Source organism: Apteryx mantelli, chromosome 2 (genome assembly GCF_036417845.1).
Source record: "Apteryx mantelli isolate bAptMan1 chromosome 2, bAptMan1.hap1, whole genome shotgun sequence".
Classification (NCBI taxonomy): domain Eukaryota; kingdom Metazoa; phylum Chordata; class Aves; order Apterygiformes; family Apterygidae; genus Apteryx; species Apteryx mantelli.
In genome coordinates this window covers 119,189,453-119,214,093 of record NC_089979.1, presented here as the reverse complement: position 1 = coordinate 119,214,093, position 24,641 = coordinate 119,189,453, and the positions used below count along the sequence as shown (strand labels likewise).

Here is a 24,641-nt window from a genome sequence, read left to right as displayed (position 1 = left end):
AAGCAGAGCTGATGGCACATTTTAGATTTTTTTTAAGTTATTTTTATTTTTTGTGTGTGTACAATTGGAAGGCAAAATACGTAATATGGCAGTTTCAGAAGCCCTCATGCACTTCACTCAGGTCAGTGTAGTGCTAACAGTGACCGGTGCCAGAGCAAACCTATCGGTACCTCTAGAACTGAAGCTTTAATTTTTAGCAAGTGCTTTATCTTTTGGAGTGCAAAAATAGCCTTTCAGAAATGAAACCAATGTGAACTGAGGAGTCTGAGTCTGCCGGGGTCTCCGATTCCTAATGGATTTGCCCAGCAGTACCTAACAGTAACAAGCACAGCTGGTCAGCGTTGCTGTGCCTGCTCTGCAGGTCTAGGTGGGTGGCACTTGACATGTAAAGGAGTTGCCATCCTATTTTCAGTGGTTGGAGAGAGCTCTGAGCAGAAGGGAGGGAAGCATTGGAGCTATTCATGAGGCAGAGCTTCTCATGACTAAAGGATAAAGGAGCACAGTAGGCATTGCCATAGTTAAAGGCTTTGGGCAGGGGAATTTTGTGAAAAGCAATAAGTTTCTCCCCTGCTGTCACCTCGGCAGTAAGTTTAGGCATTAAAATTCCTGGAGATCTACACAGGCTTGACCGTTATTCCCTTGCCCTGGTGTAATTTCTCAATACCTTTCTGTAGTAAGGAAATCGCCATGCACCGGGGCCTTGCATGTTAGACTCTACAAATTTATGCAGTGTTATCTGATCTAAAAGTCAAACTTTATGCCAGTATCTATCCCCCTACTTCTGTTTCCCAGCAGTTAGAAATAGATGGGAAGAGGAGCAGGACAGAGAGCTTAGCTTTACTCCTCAACCATAGTTGCTCTCTTTTACTTGCAGTTGTCTAACTTGTCCCTTACTTGATAGGTCTCAAAAAGGGAGAGGAGGCATGCCTCAAGCAGCGAGTCGTGTCCCTGGGGGCTGGCTCTGGCTGGTCAGTGCGGGGAGCAGGGGCTGAGGACACCTGTGACTACTGGCCCGGGCGATCGTTTCCCCTCTTCATGGCCTGTTTGGGAGGTGGTGGCTCCCTGCAGCAGCTTACAGTAGTAGTACTCTTGCTCCCCTTCTTCTGCATGGCTTTGTCCTGTTCCTGGAAACATACTTCTCTGTAAGCAGCAAGCTGTGTGACCGTCTGCCTTTCTGGGTGCTGTTCAGGGAGGAACTTGCTTTTCTCCCTTCTGCCTGCGCGTCTTCAGCTTGGGAATTGATGCTTTAGTCAATGCAGAGCTCAGAGCCTGCAGGAAGCTTCCAGTCAGAGGCTGTGTTAAGTGGGTGATGAGAAATAAAAGCCGAGTACTTCCTTTCAACTGTAACTCACATTGGGAAGCGCAGGAATGTGGCTACCCATCAGTTTGCATATGAAGATGGTACTAGGTACTTTAAGGTGGAGGACATAACTTGATCTGCGTAGCATTTGTCTGTTTGTGCTTGGCTTTAAAACACCCAAGAACTTTGAAACACAAATATGTCCCAGATTACATATATTTAATGCAGTCATGAAAATAGTTTGATAAGAATTTTCTGTTTTGCTTTCTGTTTTGGATCTGTGACATTAATATCGGCTTCAGAGCAGTTATCAAAATTTGCTTTCTAACTCGTTGTTTCTGGGATTTTATGGTCCATCTGCTTGCTGCAGACAATTTTTTTATTTTTTTTTTTATTGCCCAACAGCCCTCTCTGTAAACTGAGAGATAAAGTGTATTTGATTTGGATGTTTGTATGCATGCATTTAGACACTGCACTTTCTATCACCCTCAAGCAAAAATACTGCTGGTTTGCAAGTGAGGAGAAAAGAGGTCAGTAAGTTGGCACTGTAGGCTTTATATTACAAAGCATTGTCCTTCATTTGCTCTTGTTTTATCTTTCCAATAGTGTTACCAGGCTCATGTATTCATCAGAAATTCAGGCAGGCTAGAAAGCTGCTAAGTGGGATCCATTAGAGAATTGGAGATTCCTCCCCCCCCCCCTTCCCGCCCCCATTCTTCACTGATCAAATCACAACATTGATTACTTGAAATGGGGGCACTAGGGAAAATAAAATTACTACACTAGCAACTGGCCAAGTGTTTATCATGTAATTTGTTCAGGTTGACTAACTGCGTACCTGGACACCATTTGGGGTTTTTTAAATGCTTTTACTGAATTTGTTTTCTCTCCTCTCCTGGTTTACTCCCCCACCATTTTTCTTCTTTCACCTCCCCTTCCCCCTGAGCCTTGGTTTCCCATGGATGGAGAGCAACATCTCTTTGCAAGTTTGCCTTCCTTCCCAAAGGACGACCTTCCTGGTGGTTGGTAGCTCTGTACTTCCACTGTGTGTGTGGTGGGGGATGCTGAGAGAAGGCAGCTGACTGAAGGAGGCATTTTATTATATGTAATCTAATGAAATCTAAGTTTCCACTTGGGCATTCACGAGGATGAATAATATATCATTTCTACTTTGAAAAGTAGTGACCGACAGAAGCTTGGTAGAAGTTTTGATATACAAAAGCCATTGGTGATTAGGTCACTGCTGCTTGACTAGTAGTAAGTCTCTGTTGTGATGGTTTCTGTGGTTTGTTGGCACTGAACCTTTCAGTTTACATAAATTCAAAAGGAATATTTCACTTTATCTCATATTTGCTTGTGTGAAGTTGTCAGGTGCACCTTTTCCTTGCAACTCAAAAATGTTGATTTTAAAAATAAACTTGTACCTGTATGCAGCACAGTGTTCTGGCATTATGTTTATCGAATCTGCTTTTTAATATTGGGCTATGGTGATAGGCTCCTGTTAAAGATTAAATGGCAAGTTCTGAAGGAGCAGTGAGCAGCCACATGTATCAACCTTTATCACTTTTTCTCCCAGCAAAGTGACTATATTCAGCCTGCGGGAGCACCACACAAGTATCAGTTTGGATGTTAGGCAGGTTATACATTCATTTGCACGAGGGTGGTGTCAGGTTGCCATAGCCACAATCAGTGGTGGTCATTAGTGCTAGGGACTGAGTTAAAATGAGCTTGCTAATAGTCATCTCCAACCCTACTTTATAGCACTGAGGGAATGTTGTAACCAAGGGAACTGTGTAGTGCACGGCTGTGCTGGAAAATAAACCATCGGTGTCAGGGCTTCTGATAGACACTTTATTGGATGACTTACGTGCTTATCATGTTTAGAAATTTGTTTTTATGATGATCTTAAATTTGTCATTGCAAGTAGGCTTTTGGAGGTTACACTGTAAATGCAAATCTCTTTCTGTGGAGCTTTTATGGAAAACTTCTCTGAATACGCTGTTTGTTTAATATAGCTCATGTTCTCTGCAAGCTAATGCAATTTTCTTCATGTGGAAACCTTATCAGGGTTAACTGGCCAAAAGTAGACTATATAGTTGCAGTTTGCAGATGCATTTTGGTTTTGCTTGTGTAATGATATAGTTATACACTTTCTATATTGCTGTGTAATTTTGATCTAATTGTTACTTTGAAGTGTAAACATCTAACTGTTACTGCTTGCAGACTTAATTATTTGGATAAATGTAATTTACTTCTGAACACTTGTCAGTGGTATTCTTTGGAATTCCTTGGGACTACTGGTGTCACTAAATATCTTAAATGTTTTCAAGATTTCATCCTCAGAAGTAGAACTTGAGAAATAAGAAAATAAACAGAAACAAAGTTCACTTTTTGCTGTAATTTGTTCAAGTATGACAGGAAAAAAAAAGATTCAACAGATATCAAGCACAGCAATGCTCAGAGTATATTATTCTTGTGTCTTAGTGGTGATTGATGGGAGATTATATGCATGTATACTGTGTATTTATAAATCTGGCATTCTTATTTACTAAGGTTGACAAACTGCCTTCCGGTAACATTACTGTATTCATTGCACTTTTTTTCTTTTTTTTTCTTTTTTTAAGCTAATTAGGCATTAGGTGCCCCCCCCAAACACCCCCGCACTGGATGCATATTCAAGCATCATTAGCCAGCCTGTGAGCCTGCGCTGTAACTGGTGTTCTGCCGGGGTAAATCCCGGAGGAGCAGCGTGCCTTATAGCCTGCTACCCAGCGCTTAATGCCATCGGCTTGTCTAACTTTGTTAACAGTCCCTTTTTTCAGAATGACAGGGTTTAAGACATAAGTGCAGATGAAAATAAAAAGAATATGTAAGGGTGGAGCAGAAGGTGTTGCTGTTTCCTCAGATTAGCGGTGGTTTTGAGGGGAAAAGAAAAAACCTCCGTGGTGCAGACTTCTAAACAAGTCCGTGTGGCTTCTTGAAGGATGATCTGTGGTGGTAGACGAAAATTCCGCATACTTGCTTCAGTCTGACAAAGCTCCTGGTTTCACCTTGGTGATTAATCATCTCACCCAGTTTTATTTGAGCATTTTTAATGAGTAATCTTATGGTCACCATGGTATGGTCTGGGTAACTGCAATATAGGAATCATTTATTATTTTATGTGCATTTTATATTCTCTTTGCTGTCTCATGTAGTAGATCCCAGTTCTTATCAATTAAGAATGAAGTAATATCTTTATGGTGAACAGTGTTACTGATGGTTATTGCAGTTACTTACTCAGAGTAATTCTACTGCATGTAATACAGTGTCTAGGTGACGTGATAGAATCCTAATCGTATATTTAAGAGCATCTGTTTTCATGTCTTCCTTGATATATCTATAGCTATCTATCTATATATTTTTTTAAATAAATTTGGGACACTTCTTCAGAGAAGTTGTTTAAGATTTTAATGATTTATTCTGCCATTGACAAAAGCAAATACCTGTTACAGAAAAGAAGCACTAGTATACTTTTCAGGTTAACTTGAAGCTTTGGTATATTTTTTTCATTTGGGTTTTGATATATTTATCCAAAAGCTTAAATAAATAGTTTTAAGATGAAAACTTAGGCTTACCTGAACTCTTTAAAGGATGCTTTTTCCCCTGATTGTATTGCCAATATGATTAATGTTTTGTCCTGTTTTTTCACAGTTTTATGTGCTGAAAGAGTGGGCCAGATGACTAAAACATACAATGACATAGATGCCGTTACACGTCTTCTTGAAGAGGCAAGTATTACATCTCTTTAAGAAGCCATACAAAGTATGAGAAAGTAGTACAGAAATTATATGGTACCACTATTGAAGTCTGTTGATAGACTGCTTTCAGATGAGGAGGGATAAGTGCTCCGAGTGTATGTACACATAATCTCATTGGTAAGGGAAATGATCTTTCTGTGTAAAGACCACTTGTTTGTTATTCATATGAATTCATTACTTGTGCTTATTTTGCAGCTGAGGCCAGTTTAATTGATTCTTGGCCACATATTTGTCCTAGTGAATGAGGGGGGGAAATCATCTGAAAATATAGTATGTATTTTTACAGTACATATAAAACTAATAGTATTATTATTGATGGATTATTGTCTTTTAAAATAAAAAAAAATTGAAGTTCACAAGCAGTCCTATCAGAATTATTATCCCAGCATCTTTCCACAGAAATGCAGAGGCCCAAAATTAAAAAATTTCTCATACTCTGCCCTCCAAGCTTTTTCTTTTTCGCCTTAGGATTTTTTGGATTTTTTTTTTTAAATAAATTATTGTGACTGTAATCCCTGTTACAATCGTATTAGTTCATGGCTGAGTATAATTTAAGCCTTCATATGTTTTTTGCTTACTTGTTGTGATAGCAATGTCAAAAATGAGATAATTGCTAACCAGGATATGTTGGATGATCTATTCTTCTAATTTTGCAAGCAGGCGAGCATGGGAGTGCTTGAATACCCCAGCTGCCATAGGTAAATCTGATCTCAGCCCAAAGTCCTGCCTTTTGTGCTTGGAGCTGAACTCTTTTCAAAACAATTTTCTATGAGATACCAGTTAAAAGTGTTGCTTTACCTAAAAGGTCTGTTTTGGAGCAATCCATTAACTTGTAATAACCCTCTGTTACCTACTTGTGTCCTGCTGCCTTGGTTGTCCTGTTTGGCTGAGATTTGATTTGCATTTGTTTGCATGGCTCCTTCTAGTAATAATGAAGCATTTTGCATCTGGCCAAAACTGTTTCCTTCTCTGAGTACACGTAGCCAAATGTCCCACTCGTGGGAGCAATGCTAGAGGGATATGCTGAGCCTGTGTTTTAAAGCATCTGGTGTTCTTCCCTGTCTGGCTGATGGCAAAGAGAAGATGGGGGAACATGCAATAGGTGTGCCTTTAATAAAGCTAATTTTTTCAGTGAGATTTTTAGTTCTGTTTGGCTATCGTTTCTGATTTAATCACTTTTTTTCTAAGCAAATGTTCACTTGCGGTTTTTGCCTCCGTTCTCCAAATAACAGTGCTATCAGAAGAGTAGACTCCTCAGTGAACCCACTTTCTCATCCCTTTTTAATTATTGTGTAAAGGCGTCTAGCTTCAGTGGTTTTTATTACCTTCATTGCTGTAGTAAATCAGTTCCTTATCCCTACAGGTAAGAGGGCGGATCCCAAACTAAGATTTAGAGCTGAATCACTAAAAATTGCATAGGAAATCTAGGGAGGTTAATTAAAGAGCCTAGAAATACTCTTGTGTGCTCTTGTAATAATACTCTTGTAACTTTGAGGTTAGAAACCTTGCTGCTAGATAGCCCTTCCTCTGTACAGTAAAAGCTGCCACAATGTATTTTTTCCACTTTCTATTTATGAAGGAAGCCAAGTTAGTAAACAATAACTTGGCTCAATATGTAAACCAAGCATGTTTTATATAGCTTTATGGGACCTGTTGTTCTGCAAGATTGTATATAAGATTATACATTATGTATTTTATGGCTAGATAATGCCAGTGGCTTTCAATGCAAACTTAAATGTGACCTTCGAAAATCATTTGGAAAATGCTATTTGTAGATCCAGCAGTAATCAATAACCTATCTTTTTATTATCAATTATGATATAATTTCCTTTTTCCGTATGAAAGCCGCCTCATTCATATTCATTGTTTTCTTTCAAACCCATATCATCAGTGCTTACAGATTTTGTAGGTTTTGTCATTGACATATACATTACACAAGACAAATAATAGTCATAAAAGCTGGATGGCTGTTAACTAGGATAAAAAAGTCCAAAGCAGTGTTTTCAGTAAGTATGCAAAAGGGAGAAAACTAATTCTCAAAAGGTGTTGGGGAACACCCCAGACTCCCCAAAGTGGGGAGTTAAAAGTAGTGCCATTTTCCCGCTATTTTAAAATTCTAATAATTGAATAGGAAAATAATAATAAACAAGCCTAATGAGTGGTGCGCAATTGGGCAGTTTAGAATCCTATCCCAGACAGATTACTATCCTGTGTCTCAGTTTTGCAAAAATAAAGGACATTTCATCAACAGGATAGGCCTCTAATTTTTATTAGTGCATATGGTAAACTGTCTACCTGGGTTATTTCCAATTCTGTGCGTGCAGAGTTGGGGGAGGATGGGTGGCAAACATAGCATGAGCAGAACCACTTCATGCGGATTTAGGCATTTCCAAAGGGGAAAGGGATAGGATTTGTTTTTTATTTTTTGCTTTGATACTTAAAACACTAAGGATGTACTTAGCCCAAGGAGGATAGGGGCTGAACATTAAGTGTAGTGGACTTTGCTTCTGCTCCTGCCCAGCATACTGTATTTTATTTCCACATGGACCAAGAGGAAACTGAAAACTGCTTTGGAATGTCTATGGTCTTTGGTATTTTTGCTGTGTTTCTGAAATCCTTAAAATATAACCTGTAAAGCTCTGTGATTGCTTTCTAGAAATGGTATAACAAGAGAATAAAATAATTTCCCTCAGTAGTTTCTCAGAGCTATAATAAAGAAAACGAGGTCTGGTTTCATTTATGTCATTTTATTTTAAACCTTGAGGCTGCGCTTTCATGTGTTGGGTTCAATAGCTCTGTGAGTCAATTTTTTTCTGAATAATGTGGATGAAACATAACCAGGAATAGAACAAGAAAATTAGGGGGGGAAAAAAGCTACCCCACAGAATGAAATTTTTTTTATTTAAGTGTGTTTTTTTTTCCTTCCCTTTCATCACAGATTTACTTTCTCTCTCTCACCCTTCCATGAATAAAATTTTTTAAATTAGCTTTCTTTTCTTCATGCTTCGCAGAAAGAACGGGACTTAGAATTAGCTGCTCGGATTGGCCAGTCGCTGTTAAAGAAGAATAAGTCACTGACAGAAAGAAATGAGTTTCTTGAGGAGCAAGTAGAACACATCAGGGAAGAGGTAAGTTTGTATGCCTGAATGCTGTATTTGCAGTGCTGGGGAGAATTTTTCTTCTAGCTTCTCCTTGTCCATAGTTAATTTTCTAGGGCTTCCTGTCCATGGCAGGTCAATCTCAGCTGTAGCAAGTTGATCAGCCATTTTTATAACATGCACATTTTTAGAAATGTGACCCAAAAAGTCACTTGACTTTCTACCTCAAATCAGGAGATATGAGGAAAAACTCAAGCCACTGAATTTTTACTCTGCCTCGGATTTCATTTTCCCCTCCAACCAGCTGCTCTTTTGTTTTGGGTCACTTACCACTATTTTCTATTAACTGGTTTTACTTGCGTAACTCCCCTCTGGTTATCTCACTAATCTCTCATTCCCATCTTCCATCTCCCTTTGTGCAGCTTTTTTTCTTTCTTTCCACTTCTTGTTTCTCCTGAATTTTTCTCAGTCCTCACTTGTTTCTTCCTTTCCAACTGTTTTTTATTTACTTTTCCCCAAATGTTTTTCCATTCATAGCTGAGTTGAATTTTCTCTTTTAGAACATAGCATTTGAATACTGATAGAGCTTCCCTTTGGTTCTCAAACTGAATATGATGTAGGTGTTACATATACGATAAATCACTTGTATTTGCAGAAATTCCAGTAGCGCATGTCAGTGAAATACGTGCATTCTGCCATCTCTGTGCTGGGCCAGTTTCATAGATGATTTCATAGACTCCGTTGTTCAGATGGTTCAGAATGTATTTTCGTGATTGATGATTTTTTTGACATACTCTGTATGTACAAACTTGTCAATGTTAGGAAGCTTTGGAAAGAGTTATAGTTTGGGACCTTCTACCTTATATCTAGATTGCTAAGATCTGACAGCTTCTTGTGGTTTTATTGTCTCTCTTTTTCAGGGAACTGTAATAGAGTCTGTTAAAGCATGGGCTGGTAGACTGCTGTGATATGTATGTTTGTCCAAGTTTTTGGCTGCAGTAATAATGTTTTGGACTTTTGATGAACACAATATAATGCAGGTCTTCCTAAATTGGTGTGCTCTATAAACATACCAGAAAACTTTCATTGTTTGAAGTAACACCTGAAGTAACACCATGTGTCTTCCATGTGCTGTTATACTTTTTTAAATCAAATATTTATGCAATTAAAATTTCTTACTGAATTCCTCTGGGGAGTTGGAGGATGCTGTAAGTCCCGGCAGATTATAATGGATGGATCTTGGACAGAGTTACAGGATGCTTTAAGAGAGGTCTCTATCTGTAACTAGAAGTATTGCTATTTAAGCTCTGCTGGTTTACTGACTGACTGAGCTAGAGGCAGATGTGTCTGCTGACCAAGGACAGTGCCCTTGGTGTGTGAATCTCACCCACACGTAGCCTTGAGCAAGAGGGAGAGAAATCCCACAGCTGTAGGGGAGAGCAAGAGAACAATGAACCACTGTGGAGTAAAAAACTAGAAAATGGCTGTTAACAAAACTTCTTAGGGATATGGGCTGTTGAGTTAGATCTGAGGTGGGCTGATGAAGCAAGTGTCTATGGAGGGATCCCGGATGTTCAATAAATGGTGGTGGACATATATAGAAATAACTTCCTTTGTGGCCCACCCTTTTTGGCATAGAAACTAATTCTCTTCAGTCTCAGAGCAGTGCTGTTGCTTGCTGTCTATATCACATCATGTGATTTATTTGTGCACTGGTCAATAGGGCATTAACTAGGCACACACAAAATGCCTCTGGGCAGAGCAGGACATTCATTCCACCCATGCAGAATGGAGGAGTTGTTTGAGGAAGGTGTGGGACAGGAATGGGCTGCCTCTACCATGTCTATTTTTTCCTCAGAGGAACTCAGGAGCAAGGTTAGGAAAAGGCCTACCAGAAATAAGCTTCACAGCAGGTGGCTTGATGTGTTGGGCCGTATGTTCCATCAACACCAGTCTTTGACACTGTCGCTTCAACTCCTTCAGAAAGTGATGCTTTTGAGGCGGAGAGATCATCAGGCTTTAAAGCCATGATGCTTTTGTATGTAGAAAACCTTTCTTTAGTAGGCTTCAGACCTTCCATTAAAGTTGAATTTTGGATGTTTGAACAGAATGATAATTAAGACCAACTCTACAGACAGGGGATAAGAAAAGAATTGAATTGGGACTTTTAAAATTCTGTAAAAACTGCCTAAAATATGGTTTATTTGGGGGGCAAGGGGGTTCTGTAATTTATAGATCCACTTCGTTTGTGTGGTTAAAAAGTTAAGCTTTTATTGATATATGCATGATGGTACAAATAACTTAGCTTTACAAATCTTGGCCTTAGCAAACCTGTCCTGACAAAACTTTCTGGCTGTCCTACTAAGTAGCTCAAGTTTTTCTTGTGTCCTTATAACTTACTACATTTACTGGTATGTGTAAAAAGCAATATAAACCTAAGCAAAACGCTGAAGGTTCTTGCATTTGTCTTTTGGGTTTGCATTGTCAAGCGCTGCTTAGGTTTAGGAAGGGGTTGTGATCATGTTCTGATTAAAAACTGATGAAGCTGTTTGCATTACAGCCTCTTGAGCTTTTTTCTATTCCTTATACCCTGTCCTACTTCACCATTAAATCCCAGTGCCTCCCTCACCCATATCAGCTTGTTCTTGGGTGTCTGCACCCCTGTGAGTTTCACTTTTCTGTAGGTCTTAAGGATAAAGCTTTTCCTTTCTCTTTCTCGACTAGTTTCTACTAATTTTTAATCTGTGCAGCTTTTGCCACTAGTACTAGATGGTGAAAACTGAGACTCAGTTCTCCTGTAGTACACTAGAGAATGAATGGAGGATGCTATATATCTATCCCTAAAGTGGGGAAAATGAACTCTGTGTTCATTTTCTTGGTGCTTGGACTTGGTGCAGGACTTGGTGCTTTAACAGATCCAATTTCCACACAAGTAATTTTAGTAAAGGAAAAGATCTTGTTTGCTTAGAATTATGTACAGTTTAAGTGCTTTATTGCATTGAGGCTGGTTTTTGTTTGACTGAAAATGCAGCTTAAAGCTATTTTACTGACTTCAGTCCTTTGCCAAGATAACTGGGAATATAAATGTGCCAACAATACAGAAGGTGAAAGTCTGCTAAAAGAAATGTGCTCTACAGTTTGTGCTTTGGAAGGGGAAAGCTCAGGACCTGGTCTTGCAGTGCAAGTGGAAGAAAATGGACCTCTCTGCTCTGTTATGCTGTTTGTACCTATGCAATTCAGAATGAATCTCCTAGCACTGAGGACTTAAATTGCTGCTGTGAAGTGGCATAAGTGTTACTATGTAATTTGGCCTTTACTACCTTTTCTTGGAGAGCCACGATATGAAATAACCAAGGTTATGTTTGCGGAGCTGACAATTATGGAGTATTTTAGCCACCTGATTCTGATGTGGTTTGTTCATGTTTGGTACATGTATATACTAAATATGGGACTCCCACATACTGCTGTCTTTACTAGACTCAAGTTTTGGAGTCATCAAAGCCCTGAACTTGGCTCAGAAACCAATTGCAGACTTAGCAGTTGCAGCAACCATTGAATGGCAGCCCTGCTACTGTATGTTGTTGTTCTGCAGATCAACAGGCAAGGAAGTCCCAAATGTAACCTTACAATGCATGTATCGTAGTAATGTTCTGAAAGTCTTTTGAAGTTGGAGAAATGTGGACAAGATCTGTATCTGTGCCAGGTGGTGACAATCATCACATTAAATGGAAAAGAAAGTGATGTTTGGCCTGATTGTGCCATATTACTTTTTTGCAGTATCATTTGAAATCCATCTATTTCTGTGGATGTGAATCAAGAATAACACAATAGTGACTCAGGATTGCTGATCTTAGATATCTGTCTCTTTCACCTTCTTTAATAGCAGCGTGTAATTACACTTTTTACCAAAAAAAAAAAAAAAAAAAGCTATTTTAAAGGCATCCTTGTCCCTGTTTCTAAGAAGTAAAGGAACTGGTTCTTGTCTGCTCCAGTCTTAGCATCTTGATTTTAGTCTGAAGATGATGCTTGGAGAATGACTAACTGATAGTTGGTTTACTTAAGAATGCGCCTGGAAAAGCAAGTTAGAGACCTCCAAGCTCTTTCTTTGCACAGGTTTCTCAGTTGCGCCATGAGCTCTCCATGAAAGATGAGTTGCTCCAGTTTTATACCAGTGCTGCTGAAGAAAGTGAGCCAGAGTCCATCTGTTCCACACCGTAAGTTATCGAACTGCAATGCCAAACCTTTGTCTGGTACTAAGCAGGGGCAGTTTGAACAGAGGTAACAAAATGATCCCTCTGTAGAATGGAGCTATAAAGGGGACTCTGAACTTGGACAGTGCCTGGCATCAGCTGGAAGGGCTTGCACTGGACCAGCTGGCTGTGCAGGTGCCAGCAAGAAGCAGGAGAAGAAAGTACAGTGGGAGGCTGCTGACCCAGCACTTAACTTCCGCAGGAACTGGCCCAGTGTGTCAGTAAGGCAAACATTGGTCCCCATTACTGCACCCCACTGCACCATGTACCTGTGAGCAAGCTACGTGAGTGGCCTTTGTGCTTGAAGAGCCTGAGACGCTGCGAAAAATGCCATGCTGTTTCCAGCAGCAGGGGGAAGGAAATAAAGCATGGCTTGCAGTGTGTTGCTGGCAGTTTGCTGCCTGAGCAGCACTGCGGGCTTTGAGGCGACTGCCTGCCCTTGCCTGCAAAGTTATTGCAGCATTCTGGGGAAATGTGCAGCGTTAATCAGGAAGCTATTCAGTTGCTCCATCTAGTAAGGTTGTTTCTTTCCTCATACCTTTGGCTGAATAATTTTTCCCTAAGAAGTGTGAGAAACTATTTAAAAAAAAAAAAAAAAAGTTCTCTTTTAAAATTCATTGAAACTATATTGTTGCCTATATATATTGTCATGAACAAAGGCATAATTCATGTGACTGCTTTTGAGACCTCTGTTCAGTCTCTTCTCATGTGAGACTGGGCACGTTGCAAGCAAAAATGAGCTAAAACTGTTGTTTTTGTTACAAGGCTGAAGAGGAATGAATCTTCCTGCTCCGTCCAGAACTACTTTCACTTGGATTCTCTTCAAAAGAAACTCAAGGACCTTGAAGAAGAGAATGTTGTGCTTAGATCAGAGGTGAAATTACTCCCTTTATGTTTTGCTTAATACAACTGTCCGTTTAATTGCCACAACTCGGGTATTAAGAAGCGTTTATTAATGAAGTTCTAAGAGAGTCTAAATAGGAGCACATAATCCCACATGTGACACAGGTCTCTTCATAGTTATTTAATCACCATCCTTTATCCTTCTAAATGAAGGAAGACTGAAACATGGAAGCTACATGAAATACACAGCAGTTTCTTTGCCAATAGACTGTACTAGGGTGCAGCCTTGAGGAACGTTGCAGCCTGAGCAGGTTTTGGAGTACAGCACTGCAGTTTGAAACCTCTTAAAAGCCTGATCTGGTGGACTATTGGTGACTTTAGTTGCAGCCCTGAAGTTTGCGGGCTGGCATGTTCTGTCTGGTACAAGTTCAGCATTTGTCAAAATATAAATTGGTAAGCTAAATTTTTAAATATCTTCAATTAATTTTAAATATCTTCAATTTATGAATTTCAAGTCAGGCTGTTAATATTTTAAGAATATTGTGCTTTTCTTCTTTTATCTGTCGCTATTAATTTTCTTTGTTTCACAGACTGCACTGGGTTTGGGGGGGAGTTGTGGGAGGGTGTTCCTGCCCCCCCCCCCCCTTGCCTACCAGAAATAACACTTCACAATTGAATATCCAATCAATAATTTATATGAATTTTCCATACAACTTTTAACTTTGGGGGCATGTTACAAGTTTGCAAACATGTGGTGGAGTATAGCAGAAGAAATACTTTTGAGCAGAGAATGAATGTACGAAAACAGAGTATCATTACTGTTTTCTACTGCAAATGCAGGACCCATTGCAAATAGGTAGTGTCACATCTTTGGACAAGACACCGCGTAACAGAGAACGCTGTACACATCATTGCGAAGTCGTGCAAGGAGGATGAGCAGTAGATGGTTTGACAGTAATGAAGATAGGGTTAGAACTGAAAGGGCCACGGATTCAGGAGCTAACAGGAGAACCCTGTATGGCGCTACCTACCTTCCCAGGGAGCAGATGCAGTCTGTGCCCGGGAGGCACAGTTTGGAGCCAGATTTGCAACCTCTCAGAGCTGTGCCACTCTCTGCAGATGCCATCTGTGCGTGGCTGTACGTGCCCCCAGCACTGGGAATACATTAGACCGACCAAGGGGTGCAGCCAGGCTCCTCTTGCTGCTCCTAGAGGCGGAGAGGAAAAGAAGAGCAGAGAAGGAGGTAGCACTAAAGATTTATGTGGGATATACAGTTACAGCTCCAGGCTTTTTTCAGATACTCTGCGAATTATTTTTTTTTTCTTCCTCAAATTCAAGTATTTAAATCAAGCATTTAATTAGTTTGTGATAATCCCAGCTATGTTCAGGTGACCAGATCAAGCTCCATATGTGTCTTTTGTGTTAGGGCTTGTTTTTATTCAAAGTGTGCAGGTGACACCTAGTGGGGACATGGCGATAATGGCGCAAGTTTCTCTACCCAGTAGTATGTCTGCTGAATGTTCACCTGGCCCCATTTTTCAGAGCGTGAGGGAGGGCAGGCAAAAAACTGTTGTTTCTCACTCTCTTTCTGGAGGAGTGATTTGAAAGGCTTGTCTTTCTGAAGCAGATGGAAATGCAGCAACAGACTGGCAAAGAACAAGTGTGCTAATGTAGCATATTTGATGTGGATTTCTTGAACAGGCCTGTCAGCTGAAGACTGAAACAATTACTTATGAAGAAAAGGAACAACAGCTTGTCAATGACTGCGTAAAAGAGCTGAGTATGTCTATATATTTTTTTTCTTCTCACTTGGGATGTTTTTCAGTGATGCTTAAACTGAGTTATAGATCAGTCTTCCCTGCGCCCCCCCGCCCCACAGCCACACCACCCACCCACCCCTGTGGTAATTATTTTCCTTATATAAAGAGTTATGAGGAGAAAATTAACAGTTGACTTATTAGGGACAGCAGAAAATTCTGTCTGTAAGATAAATTTTTTTTGGTTGCAGAATAGCTTTGTATAGAAAAACATCAGTGTTAAGGAAAAATACAATCTCCATTGTAGCATGAGTGTTTTGTGAGATTTTTCTCATTACCGTTTCTTTCAAAAATACCTTGCTGTGTGTTGGGAAGGGATTCTGCTGAATCAAGTGATGCTCTGACAGAAGTTATTTTTTCTGCTTTTTGGTGTTATAATACTAATTGTAATCACTTATCTTAAAGGGGATGCAAACATCCAGATTGCCAATATCTCAGAAGAGTTAGCAAAGAAAACCGAAGACGCCACCCGGCAACAGGAAGAAATTACCCATCTTCTCTCTCAGATAGTTGATCTGCAGAAAAAGGCAAAAGCTGTAAGGCACCCAATTACAAAACTATTGCTGCAATGCATCACAGTTGTAGCTGGAAGAGGAGTTAGAATTATTTGTATATTATAGCTTCAGAGAAATTTTCCACTCTCCTCATCTGGGCATCCTTGTGTGTTTAGTATCTAACATACTTGACTAGAAGATAGGAGTTTATTGAAAGTTGTGAATGTGTTATACAATAGTTAAATATTTTTTAAATATTAAGGGCAAGATTCTGTACTAAACTCCTAAAGACTTTCATAAGATAACAGTATAGGTATTTCAGTGGGAAGATACACGTTTCAGGGTCTGGATATTCATTTGGAAGGATGGTGATTGATGCTGGGTTCACTTGTATTAACACTTTAAAATGTTGTTTAAATGTTTTTAAACTGGCATAGTTGTAGACTAATATTGCTGGAGAGACAGTCATGAGAAAAGTCAGAATTTTGCTACTTACTTGTAGTATAGGATGTAAACTTCATCACAGGACAGTGTTTCTACCATTTTTTGGTTTATTTTAGTGTGCAGTTGAAAATGAAGAACTTGTCCAGCATTTGGGAGCAGCTAAAGATGCCCAGCGACAGCTCACAGCAGAAGTGAGTACACTGCTTAGTATTAGAATAATTTAGTGGTAGGAAAATGGCTGTTCCCTTTTCACCATGAGAGTTTTAATCTAAGCTGGATCAGAAGCATTAAATAATGTTACCCTTGTATAAGGAACGAAGGAATGTCTGTGTTCCCAGCAGAGTTCAAAATATTTTCCTTCCTGTTTTCTTCTCCTTCAACGGGCATATATTTTGAAAAGTTGAGGCTTATGGGCTATGTAGGAACCCCTTTAGAGGTTGACTTCTCTACTGGTAGCTTAGGCTTATTTTGAAAAATGAGATAAAGTAGAAAAGCTCATTCATACTGTATCTGCTCAGTGAGTAAACAAAGGACAGTTCAGAACTCGTGTATCTTCTGGGTGCTACGTTCACATGTGCAAAATGGACAAAATAAAATGAATAAAGCCTGATCTCCTGTGGACATCTCTCATAGTTGGTCTACTTGGTGTCTAAGGTGGGAATGCCAGCTGAAGCTTTTTCTGCAGATGGGCCTTTTATGACATCTCCCTCTGTCCTTATAGGAATGCAGTATTTAAGACTTCTGCCCATCTGCCGATCTCAGTTGAAGTAGCTGATGAACTGTGAGGGCCCACAGACCAAGAGACATCTGAAAACAGAGTGATTGCAAAAGCTTTGTTTCCTGAAAAAGTCAAGCTAAAAATAAGGCATGGTCTTAGTTTGTTGGAGGTTATATACAGAGGTCTTGATTTTAAAATCGTCTAAGTCCTTTGGAACACTGTAAAATGTCATGTTCTTTTCTCATGCTGTTTGCCACTGTGGTGGTCATGGCAGTAGTTAGGAAAATAAGAACTACTGTATGTGATCAGACCAAAGAGACTTTTAGCCTCATATCTTCCCGTTGACACGTGGCCTCATGTAGATACTTAAGATAAGAAATGGAGCAAGCTTTTTTTTTTCTTTCTTCCCCCTCCCCAGCCTCTGATAATCAGCAGCATAAACTTTTATGTATTCCCTTCCTATTGCTTATTTCTGTTAATCATGATTTTCATTGATACATAAATTCACTCTTTTCAGTGGGGTGTTCTTTCCTACCCCATTACCATTTATCAGTGTTAAAGAATCTGGGCTTTTTGTGACAGCAGTGCAGCCCATACGGTCTTAGACTCTTTTCTATATGTTATAGTTGCGTGAGCTGGAAGACAAGTATGCAGAGTGCATGGAAATGCTTCATGAGGCTCAAGAAGAACTGAAAAACCTTCGGAACAAGACTATGCCAAATGCCATATCACGTCGGTACCACTCTCTTGGTCTCTTCCCTATGGTGAGCAGATTTTAAAAAAGCAACCAAAAGAAACATAAGTATTTGTTGCATCTGAATTACAGTGTCAGGGGTGGGATGCCAGGCCAGGCATAAGCGTGGGTGGTTTGTTTCTTTTGATGACAATGAAATATGTATGCATATAGTATTAGAGGATACCCGAGTGACCACTTCTGCATACCTGGTTCTGAAGCAGTGACGCTGTGCGATTGGTTGTTTTTATTGCAGGTTTATATAAGATCTAAAGTTGCTATACTTATGCTGTGAATTATGGGTAGCATTAGTGGGTTGTTATACAGCTCTGTAAATCTTTGTTATGCATCTCCTATACTGTTGTGGCTGGTTTTCCGGTGAGCTTTCCATTTTTCTTAAACATCCTTGAGATATAGTTTCCTGATACCTAATGGTTTCTGGATGTTGCTTCTAGTCACTTCTGGTATATTTTCTTGTTCTTGGACAGTTGAATAGGTTACACATACCTTCTTGTTTTAGGGTCATTGAAAATTCAGTAGTTCATTAAAAGAATAGTTGTTAATATGTATTATGGCAACTTCAATTATGGCAATTTCACTGATATGCTATCAAAATTGTTTACTTAATTTCATTTGATTATGACATTGTACATTCAAAGCATGGGAACTAGGCAGTATCTTCAACCAAATGGGAAAAGAGTAGAAAAAAATGTCCGAGTTCTGTGCCTGGCTGTGCTTGCCTGTGTTTCTCTAGAATAATCCCATTACTTGTGGGGGCTTTGATTTTGTGAAGATTCTTTTCAGTTACATTAACGTGATCAAGCAGCAGAATCTGGCCCTCCTTGTCTTTTACCATGCCTCATTTTGACTACTGACAAAGAACACACATAGATTACTTTTGTGGTAACAAGATGTAAATTGTCAATGAAGTCTTAGCTTGCTTTTTTATGTTCCCTTCTGAGACTGAGCATAAGCCAATTTAAAGTGCAGATATTCTTAATAATAAAAGTTGTATTTGTTCCAATACAGTTGCAAGCTGTTTGAGAAAAGGATGCTTGCACTAATATAGGTTTATGTGTTTTTTATAAAATTGACTTTCAAATGTTTAATCAGGGAACAGAAGGTCATTTAGATTTGTGAATGTTTGGCACTTAAACCCTGTACATAACTTCATTTAGGCAGTAACACATAATGACCAACAGTGAGGAACTGATAGCCTGTCACCTTTAACTGTATGGGTGAAGTAGGTAACACCTCGTGCCAAGATCAGTGAGGGGTTTTTTGGTTTGGCCTGCTTTTTGGTTTTTTTTCCCCTCTCTGTGTGTGGGGAGAATGTTGTGAAAGGGAAGAATGTGTTTTTTGTATGTATTAAACAAAAACAAATTATAGCAAAACTTTTTATGTGAAGGAGAGTGTTATAAGTAGGAAATATAGATCAGGAAGCTGGAGGATCTGGATTCTGTTGTTGCCTGTGATATTCTGTGATATTCTTGTCAAATGTTATCTATGTTATGTCTCTTCAGATGGTAAGTACTATAGCAATATAGAGTTAACAGTTATAATTTGTCAGTCATCTAGATACAATCATTAGTCTTCCAGCTTTCCAGTTTTCATTTTACACCTGTACTTTTTTGTCTGGAATGACAGTTTGGGAATATCTATTAATACTGTGATATGTGTTTTTCTTTTGTTCTTGATTTTAACAGGATTCTCTGGCAGCAGAGATAGAAGGGTCGATGAGGAAAGAACTGCATTTAGATGAACCTGACTCTCCTGACTTGGCGTACGACTGAAAAGAATTGGTTCCTATGTTCTTTAAGAAATTGATTAACTGTATCTGAAGTTAGTTACTGTTTGATAGGAAAGAAAAAAATACACTAAATAGTTACGCTAGGGATTTAGAAGGAAATGTTTTTGGGAGCATGTGAATGACAGACAAAATAAATTGCCTGGTCATTGGGGTGTTTATATTTTTCTGGTTAAGCTGACAAAAGAAACCCCCCAGATACAGGCTTCACCTTGTCTTTGGAACTTTACCTTCCTTCTTGGGCGCTGAAAAGGTGGGACTGAGAATGAAAAAGGACTGGTTTTCTTAGGTGTTATCATGCCAGGTTTCTTCATTTTATGATTAGGGGATGAGTTCCAGCCTTGGGCCCTCTTTTAGGGTCTCATAGTAGAAATTGCTAGATAATCATTGGTATAATCCAGATTCTGAGGAGAATGTCAATGAAAACAGGGATTCAGAGCAGTTGTGTAACAGACACCAAACTAAGTACCCAGGTGAGCTGCAGCAGGCATCCCTTCTGTTACAGCTCTCCTGAGTTAAACAAGACAGTGGTTTGAAACAAGTTAAGTGCTTCTGAAGCTTCAAAAGCTAAAGAAAGTTAGTGTGGCAGAAATAGCCTTACTGACCTAAGTTGCGTGTGTGCTGCAATAGGTCTGTCTCACCTATTTGTACAAAGCAGAGGCTGGTTACTTTGAAACAAGGTAATGCTAATTAGGGGCCTATTAGAACTTCTCCCTGCTTTGTCCTGTGCTTTACAAAGAATGGACAATGAGGAAAGATACAGTAGCTGCTTTCAAGAAACATTTTAAGTATGTTTAAGCGAAGTTCAGCAAATACTTAAAGCTTGGCTGAGCAGGAGACAGGAACTGTAAGTGAGGCTTCAACAAAGTAAGATGTTGATCAGAAAAATGCGAGATCAGAAAGATGTGAGCATGCCCAAGCCCCATAGGGTTCTTTTGTCCTTCCAGAGTTGTCTAACTTAAGGCTAGTTTGACTTCTTTAAAACGTCTTTTCCATTGGTGTGGATTTACCAAGGATGGACACCTTTTTTGGTTTCATGGTTCCTCTGGGTTTTACTTATTTGGTTGGTGGTGGTGACTCTAAGCTCTGTGAGACTGCTTGTTGGTAGATGCTCTTACATTCAGCCTCCTAGAGACAAGCTACTGGAGACTTGGAGGCTGTACACAGAGGATGCAATTAATGAGTATTAATGGGCAGAAAGATAGAAATTTGAATGACATCAAATAGCATAAGGCATACTGTCACCGATACCCTCTTGCAGTGTTACCTTCAAGCTAGAATGAGTGTGCTGTTCTTGTGTTCAGCCAGTGTTGAACAGTAAAGCAAAGCAGCAAGGGTGCTTTTGTAACATGATGTGGGGCAAGTTTATTTTTTCAAGAAATTTCTTTTGAAGTATCATCTGATCTTAATCCTGAAGAAGATGAACAAAGTTAGTTTTGGAATCGGGACAATGGTGACAAAGAATGAACTTTATAAGTAGGTCAGAATTTAGGTTTCCAGCCCTGACAGCCTCTGTAGGCTGTGGTTACATGATATATCTGATTTTTTTTTTTTTTTTTTTTTTTTTTTTTTTTGAAATGCTGTTTAGGGGGGTAGGAAATTGGTTACAAAAAGGAAAGATACAGATATTGCTTGCGTTAGGGACACTCAGCAGAATTAATCCAAATTCTCTCTTAAAATGGATTAACTTAGTTCATAGTTAGGAATTGAATGAAGATTTTATATATATATATATATATATATATATATATATATATATTTTTTTTTTAAACTCATTTCCACACAATGGCTTTATGAGGTTTTTAGCTGATCCACTGAAATGCTCTTTCACTTAATTTGGATTGATATTTGAGGAGGGTTATGCATATAATTCTCAAATATTCTGTCTAAATTATATTTTAGAATGACAAAAGTGTAATGTTGATGGATTGAATGTAATGGTCAGACTATATGGCAAATATCAGACTCTACATAAACTCCTTTGCAGATGCTTATAAGGACAAGATGGCAGCGGGGGTGGGGGAAAGACTGTGATAGAAATGGTCATTAACAAGCTGTTACCTGTTTCTCTGTTCTTGAGGCAAAATGTTGCTCCAGCGTGTGATTATTAACTGTATGTATGTCTTGTCAGTCATCAGAAGCGGGTCTTCGAGACGGTGAGAAATGTAAACCAAGTTGTCAAGCAGAGATCCATGACTCCATCACCAATGAATATTCCAGGCTCTAACCAGTCCTCTGCTATGAACTCAGTTATTTCTAGCTGTGTCAGCACTCCACGTTCCAGCTTCTATGGAGGAGACATCTCCAACATTCTGATAGACAACAAGACCAATAGCATCATCCTAGAGACGGAATCCGCTGAAAATGGGTAAGTACTTCAGGACTGGACTGTGGTGTTTTGTTTTTTTTTTTTCTTCTGACATGAGGCAAAGTGTTTGTATTTTCCTCTTTATTTGTCTCACATTGTGCAGGCTAAAACAGTGACCTGCGTTTTCAAAAGTGACTTGATTTTTGTGCTTTTAGTTCTTTAGCACTGAGTTTAAAAAAATAAATCTGGCTTTTATGAAGTTCTGTGTATCAATCTCTGCAAATCGTATGTGTTTTAAGATGCATCATCACCAGATGATGTGAAACCACTCTTTGCTTTTGAAAATATGGATCAGCACTTAAAACTAATTGTATTTTCACCATTTTGCATTAATGCCAAGAAATTCTGATCTAAGTTGCAGCAAAACTAACTCTTCTGATCCTAAAACAAAGTTAAAAAAAAAGTTAAAGTAGGTAACCTCATATAAAAAAATTCTGAATGAAACCAGTCAGGACTCTGCTGCTCTAACAGTTTGTCCCACCCTTCCATCCCTGAGTAAAGCTGCACAATACACTGCATATACTAATATCCCAAAACAAACAATGAATATTTGCTGGTGTAGTATACTTCTGTGACTCACTGAGATATTCTTGAAGTATTTGCTGCATAAGACTTGGCCTGCTCGCTTGAGTTTGTATCACAATGAGAGACCAGCAACAACTAGGAGCCTCTCATCTCTTTGTAGGAGGAAGCTCTTAATTAAAGCACAACTTTTCCAAGCAGGAGTTTCCGTGAGGAGCTAGGGTTCTGAAATGGTTTAGTATGAAAGAAAGCATCAGTGTTTGCCTTTGAGCTCCCCTGGAAGAGTAGCATTTTGTTCCCAGACACTGAAATTTAAAGGTGTTGCTGTATGTCTCAAAACTGTCGTGTGAAAGCTTTAAGCTTCTGAAAGTGTTTTTTCTCCCCCTTACCTCCATTTGTTTTCCTCCCCTGCTGTGCTTTAGAAATGAAGATGGAATGAAGAAGCCTGGAACCCCAGGGACACCTGGTTCCAGTGACCTAGAGACTGCCCTTCGTAGGCTGTCCCTTAGGCGGGAGAACTACCTTTCGGAGAGAAAGTTCTTCGAAGAAGAGCAGGAAAGGAAGTTGCGGGAACTGGCGGAAAAGGGTGAACTCCATAGTGGTTCCATTACTCCCACAGAGAGCATCATGTCACTGGGAACTCACTCCAGATTTTCAGAATTCACTGGATATTCAGGAATGTCTATCAGCAGTCGATCCTACCTGCCAGAGAAGCTTCAGATTGTGAAACCCCTAGAAGGTGATAACAAAGGGCCTCGGCCTTTATCTGTTCTTCTTAGTGACTCTTTGTGGTCTCTCATCCACCACCAGAAAGCAGGAAATCTTTGCAATACGTATTCTTTTTACTTTAGAGACAGTAATCCACGTTGTTGGTTTGAACTCTTCTAACAACTATGTTTTTCCACAAGCCATAAAAGCTAATTAGGAAAGAAATCCACCCAATGGAGTAAAATAAATGTTACCGGTCACACATGCATCAGTAGTGCAGCCTCATAGCTGATCTAAATCTTCACATTGCTATTTTATACTTAAAGAAGAAAGGTTGTTGGGTATCTGAAATCTAAGGAACAGAATATTAGTAGGTGCTTAAAAGATGCATCAAATCTCAGTTCTGCAAATAAGCGAAGGTCTTTGCAGACACTTATTTCAAACACTCCAGGTGGTCTAACAGGACTACTTCTGTGATTAAAAATGGCTTCTGGACTTCAATTATCTGTCTTGAGTTAACTAACACGAGTCTCTGACTTTGGTTCATATGTGAAATACCATGTTATTTTAGCCAAATTTCATCCATATATTTTCTTAGAATGAATCAAAATACAGGTAGGTAGTCAGGGCTAGAGCTTTATTTCAGGGGTAATTACATTTCTGTAATCTGCCTAACAAAGCAGACAGAGCACATAAGAGTGATATATTCTACCTGGCTTTCTTACAGTCTTTTCAGGTTGTTGCTCAGAGTTAAAATCAAGTGAATTCACTCAGGATTAAACAAAATTAATCTGATTTGCCATAGTTCATATACTTCAGAGATGTGATATTTATGTGATTTAGCTTTGGTTTCATAGTGTGGGGGTGTGTTGTTGTTGTTTTTAACAACTCATGTTAGATTACACTGTTTTTGCATGTTTTAATTGCACCATTTCCTTTTTTTATCTTTTTTTTTTTAGAACAAATTTTTCTATAAGAAGTATTTAGCATGACACATTTTCAGAAACAAGAAAAACCTTTTTTGTGTTCTGAAGAAAGTGACATGCTATAGCTACCTGTTCCAATGAAAATACAGCCACAGTGCACAGGTCCATTCTCTTTAATAGCTCTTAGTAGTATGTTTTCTTGATTGCTTTCAAACAGCCGTAAAAATTCTTGTATCACATGAGAAAAGGGATGATCCAACTTCATTTCAGTTACTGATTGCTACCACTGTAATAGATTTCTGTCACTATCCCATTACATCTGCTTTTTTCTTCCAATAAACTCTTTCAGTCTTCATCTTTCTATCTGTCTGGTTTTTTCCCCAGTTTTGTTCATAGTTCATTTTTCCCTTAAAATTATCGAACCTTTTAAATACTTCTCATGTTTATTTTTTGCATCTCATTTGTAACATGATGTCTGCCTGTTTCATAAGTTTGATGTTTGTTATCTTTTGTTAAATACATATTTATGATTCTGTTCCTCTCTTTAGCATAGTTTCTTTCCCTAGCAATTTTCTATTAGGTTTAAAATTTTCTTCAACTTCATGGATAAACTGAGTAATTTAATGCTACTGTGGCAAAATACAGTCTGTTGTCAGTAGTTCTGCCTTTTGGTTTTTATTGTCATTTTCCTAAGGGAGCTCATGCCATAGAAATGAGAGAAGAAAAGATCAGCTCTGTATTAAATTTCAGGTTAGTGGCTTTTGCCCCTTTAAAGCATTCTTTTAAATCTCACAATAAAAGAAAGTCAAATAA

At 38.9% G+C, this 24,641-nt stretch overlaps 1 protein-coding gene across 6 annotated transcripts in view; it reads left to right on the top strand.

Moving 5' to 3' along the window:
• The window catches only part of TRAK1 (trafficking kinesin protein 1), a 145,168-nt gene that overhangs the window by 98,909 nt on the left and 21,618 nt on the right, over nt 1-24,641 (top strand). For all 6 annotated transcript variants that reach the window (XM_067291345.1, XM_067291344.1, XM_067291341.1 and 3 more), the window contains 11 exons: nt 4,994-5,070; nt 8,112-8,228; nt 12,312-12,412; nt 13,214-13,322; nt 14,993-15,071; nt 15,514-15,644; nt 16,163-16,237; nt 17,391-17,528; nt 19,204-19,280; nt 21,436-21,672; nt 22,617-22,933. In XM_067291345.1, the coding sequence (XP_067147446.1) occupies nt 5,020-5,070; nt 8,112-8,228; nt 12,312-12,412; nt 13,214-13,322; nt 14,993-15,071; nt 15,514-15,644; nt 16,163-16,237; nt 17,391-17,528; nt 19,204-19,280; nt 21,436-21,672; nt 22,617-22,933 (1,432 nt within the window). In that variant the 5' untranslated portion in view covers nt 4,994-5,019. The remainder of the gene's footprint in view (nt 1-4,993; nt 5,071-8,111; nt 8,229-12,311; nt 12,413-13,213; nt 13,323-14,992; nt 15,072-15,513; nt 15,645-16,162; nt 16,238-17,390; nt 17,529-19,203; nt 19,281-21,435; nt 21,673-22,616; nt 22,934-24,641) is intronic.